The 3,201-nt window shown below is 64.0% G+C and overlaps 1 protein-coding gene across 1 annotated transcript; it reads left to right on the top strand.

Annotated features, from left to right (window-relative positions):
• Positions 1–380: 380 nt before the first annotated feature.
• LOC119274959 (scarecrow-like protein 6) lies at positions 381–2,886 on the top strand. The gene has a single exon (XM_037555729.1). It carries the CDS (start codon positions 659–661, stop codon positions 2,534–2,536), a length of 1,878 nt encoding a protein of 625 aa, XP_037411626.1. The 5' UTR covers positions 381–658; the 3' UTR covers positions 2,537–2,886.
• Positions 2,887–3,201: the final 315 nt, after the last annotated feature.

Genomic DNA, 3,201 nt, shown 5'->3' with positions numbered 1-3,201 from the left:
CGCACATGCTGCAGACGAGACGAGACGAGACGAGCGAGCCACAACTGTATGCACTGCTCCTTCCTTCCTGCAAACAAAATAGTTTTATGTCCACAGACAGTTTTATGTTTGGTTCAGACAGACACGATCATCGGGAATTTTGCACAGCCCTCTCTCTTTCTTTCTGTTGCCACCGAACCGTGGGCTACAGTAGGAAAGCCATTGCAGCGGAAGATAAAGTGGTCTGGAGAGGAGAGGCTGGCCAGTTGAAGCAGTAGGAGAGGGAGGGGAGAGAAGGCCACTTTATCGCCTTTTTCATGTTGCACGCTATCATTTCAAGATCAATACGCTGCCAAGAGAATAAAATACTCTCGCTCTCCGCCTTCCCCCACAGCCTCACATCCATCGCACACGCAAAGAGGAGAGGAGAGGAGAGGGACAGGGGCCACAGCGACAGCAGTACAAGGGTGGTGCTGCTGGTAGCGGTAGCTCCCTACTACTAGGACTGTGCACTACTAATGGCCCCGTAGACTCCGCACCAGAGCCAACTTTGGAGCGAGCGACGAGGGAGGAGAGGTCGACGGAGGAAGGAGAAGACGAGACTAGACTAGACTATAGAGACCAGCGCCGAGTTCTTCCCGGCGGGGATTGGTGGCATGAGGCGTTGCTGCCGGGCTAGATGAGAGGAATGCCCTTTGCGGGAGAGGGTCACGCGGGGAGACTGCAGCAGCAGCCCAAGCTCAGCGCCGGCTTCTGGGCGGAGCCCACGTCCGTGCTCGACCGCCGCCACAGCCCCAGCCCCAGCCCGCCCTCCGAGGCCTCCGCGCTGTCGTCGTCCGAGGTGGCGAGCCTCGCGCCCGGCGGCGACGCCAAGAACGTATCCCCGCCGCCGCAGCAGCATCAGGCATGGCCGCCCGGGGAGGATGCTGCCGCGGGGGTCAAGGAGGAGTGGGCGCACCAGCTGGCGCCGCTCGACATGGCCATGGGCCTCGGCGCCGGCGAGGGCTGGGACGGCACGGCGCCGCCCGGGCTCGCCGGCCATGACAGCACCTTCCTCCGCTGGATCATTGGCGGCGGGGAGGACGCGTCCGCCGGGATGGCCGGCGTCATGGATCCGCCCGCTCTGGAGCTCGACCACGCCACGTCTATGATGTCGCCGCCCACGGCGTCGCTCGGGCCCAGCCTGTCGCCGTTCGCGCCGGCCATGGAGGAGGACGCCAAGGGGGCCCCGTTCGGCCACGCGCCCAGCTACCTGCTCCACCAGCACCAGCACCACCCCCAGCCACACGCGGCCTTCTTTGGCGCGCACCCGTCCTTCGAGTCGGCGCCGCCGCCGCCCAAGCGCCACCACCCGATGGCAGGCGCGCCGGCGCCGAAGCTGCCTGCTTTCCAGGGGCATCTCGCTCCGGCGGGCGGGTTCTTCCCCGCCCTCAAGCCCAAGGCGGGGACGGCGAACGACGAGGCGGCCGCCACGGTGGACCAGCTCGCCGAGGCTGCCAAGTTTGCCGAGGCGGGCGACGCCTTCGGCGCACGCGAGATATTGGCGCGGCTCAATTATCGGCTCCCCGCCGCCCCCGCGGCCGGGACGCCACTCCTCCGCTCTGCCTTCTACTTCAAGGAGGCTTTGCGCCTCGCGCTCTCCCCCAACGGAGAGACGCCCGCGCCGCCGGCGTCCACGCCCTACGACGTGGTCCTCAAGCTCGGCGCGTACAAGGCCTTCTCCGAGGTCTCCCCGGTGCTCCAGTTCGCGCACCTCACCTGCGTCCAGGCGGTGCTCGACGGGCTCCGCGGCGCAGGCTGCATCCACGTGCTCGACTTCGACATCGGCATGGGCGAGCAGTGGGCGTCGCTGATGCAGGAGCTCGCGCAGCGCCGCCCGGCGACGGCGCTCAAGGTCACCGCATTGGTCTCGCCGGCGTCGCACCACCCGCTCGAGCTGCAGCTCATCCACGAGAACCTCTCAAGCTTCGCCGCCGAGCTCGGCGTGTTCTTCCAGTTCACCGTATTCAACATCGACACCCTCGACCCCGCGGACCTGGTGGCCATCGCCGGCGGGGACGCGCTCGCCGTCCACCTGCCCGTCGGCGCAGCACACGCGGCCGCAATGCCCGCCGTCCTCCGCCTCGTGAAGAGCCTCGGCGCCAAGGTGGTCGTGTCCGTGGACCGCGGGTGCGACCGCACGGAGCTGCCCTTCGCCGCGCACCTGTTCCAGGCGTTCCAGTCCACCGTCTTCCTCCTCGAGTCCGTGGACGCCGTGGGCACCGACCCCGACACGGCCGGCAAGATCGAGCGGTTCCTGGTCCAGCCGGCCGTGGAGCAATGCGTGGTCGGGCGCCACCGCGCGTCCATCGAGAAGGCGCCGCTGCCGTGGCGGGCCGTGTTCGCGTCGGCCGGGTTCACGCCGGTGCAGGCCAGCACGTTCGCGGAGTCGCAGGCCGAGTCGCTGCTGCACAAGGTGCCCGTCCGGGGGTTCCGCGTCGAGAAGCGCGCCCCGGGATCGCTCTGCCTCTACTGGCAGCGCGCCGAGCTCGTGTCGGTCTCGGCGTGGCGGTGCTGACAACCCCGACCTCGCCGGCGCCGGCGCCGTCGCCGGCGTCAAAAGAAGCCGATCGGACTTAGTTAGGACTAATGATCCTACTACAAAGTACTTATTTCGTCGTTGTAATGATCCGAATCCGTTTCGCTTAGTGTCCTAAATTGGAAGTACTCCTATGTTAATGGTGTCGCCTTGCATTTGCCGCTGGTTGCTCGGTATGCTCAAACTGTGGTGTCAGTTGATCACGAGTAGAATTGGCATGGCTTGGCAGGTTGCAGGGTGTGTGTGTGTCGCGGTGCGGTGCGTTTCTACCCTCTACGTGTTGCTACTCTATAGCTGTGAAATCAATGGTTATGGCGTTTTCAAATGTTTCTTCTCCCGCTCCCTCCGTCCTTGACCGTTTTCTTCTCCGCTTGTCTTACCTGCCAGTTTTTTTAGGAGTCTTTGGGCCTTTCCAACCCTGATGGCCAACATTTCAATATATTACGTGCAAACCGGATAAAATTTAACAAGTTCAAAACGAACTTAAAAGTAGCATAAAGTAAACTAGGCATGGCAGCGGAAGTTGACCTTGTAGGCCATGCCTATAGTGCCATCGGCACCTCCCTCATCAAGCACGTCATTGTCGTCACCTCCGACGTCGGATCCGTCGCCGCTATAGTGGCGGAAGGCCCACCGAGCATCAT

This window comes from Triticum dicoccoides, chromosome 1A, assembly GCF_002162155.2.
Source record: "Triticum dicoccoides isolate Atlit2015 ecotype Zavitan chromosome 1A, WEW_v2.0, whole genome shotgun sequence".
NCBI classification, from domain to species: Eukaryota; Viridiplantae; Streptophyta; class Magnoliopsida; order Poales; family Poaceae; genus Triticum; species Triticum dicoccoides.
Note: the sequence above shows the minus strand (reverse complement) of the source record. Positions and strands in the feature narration are given on the sequence as shown.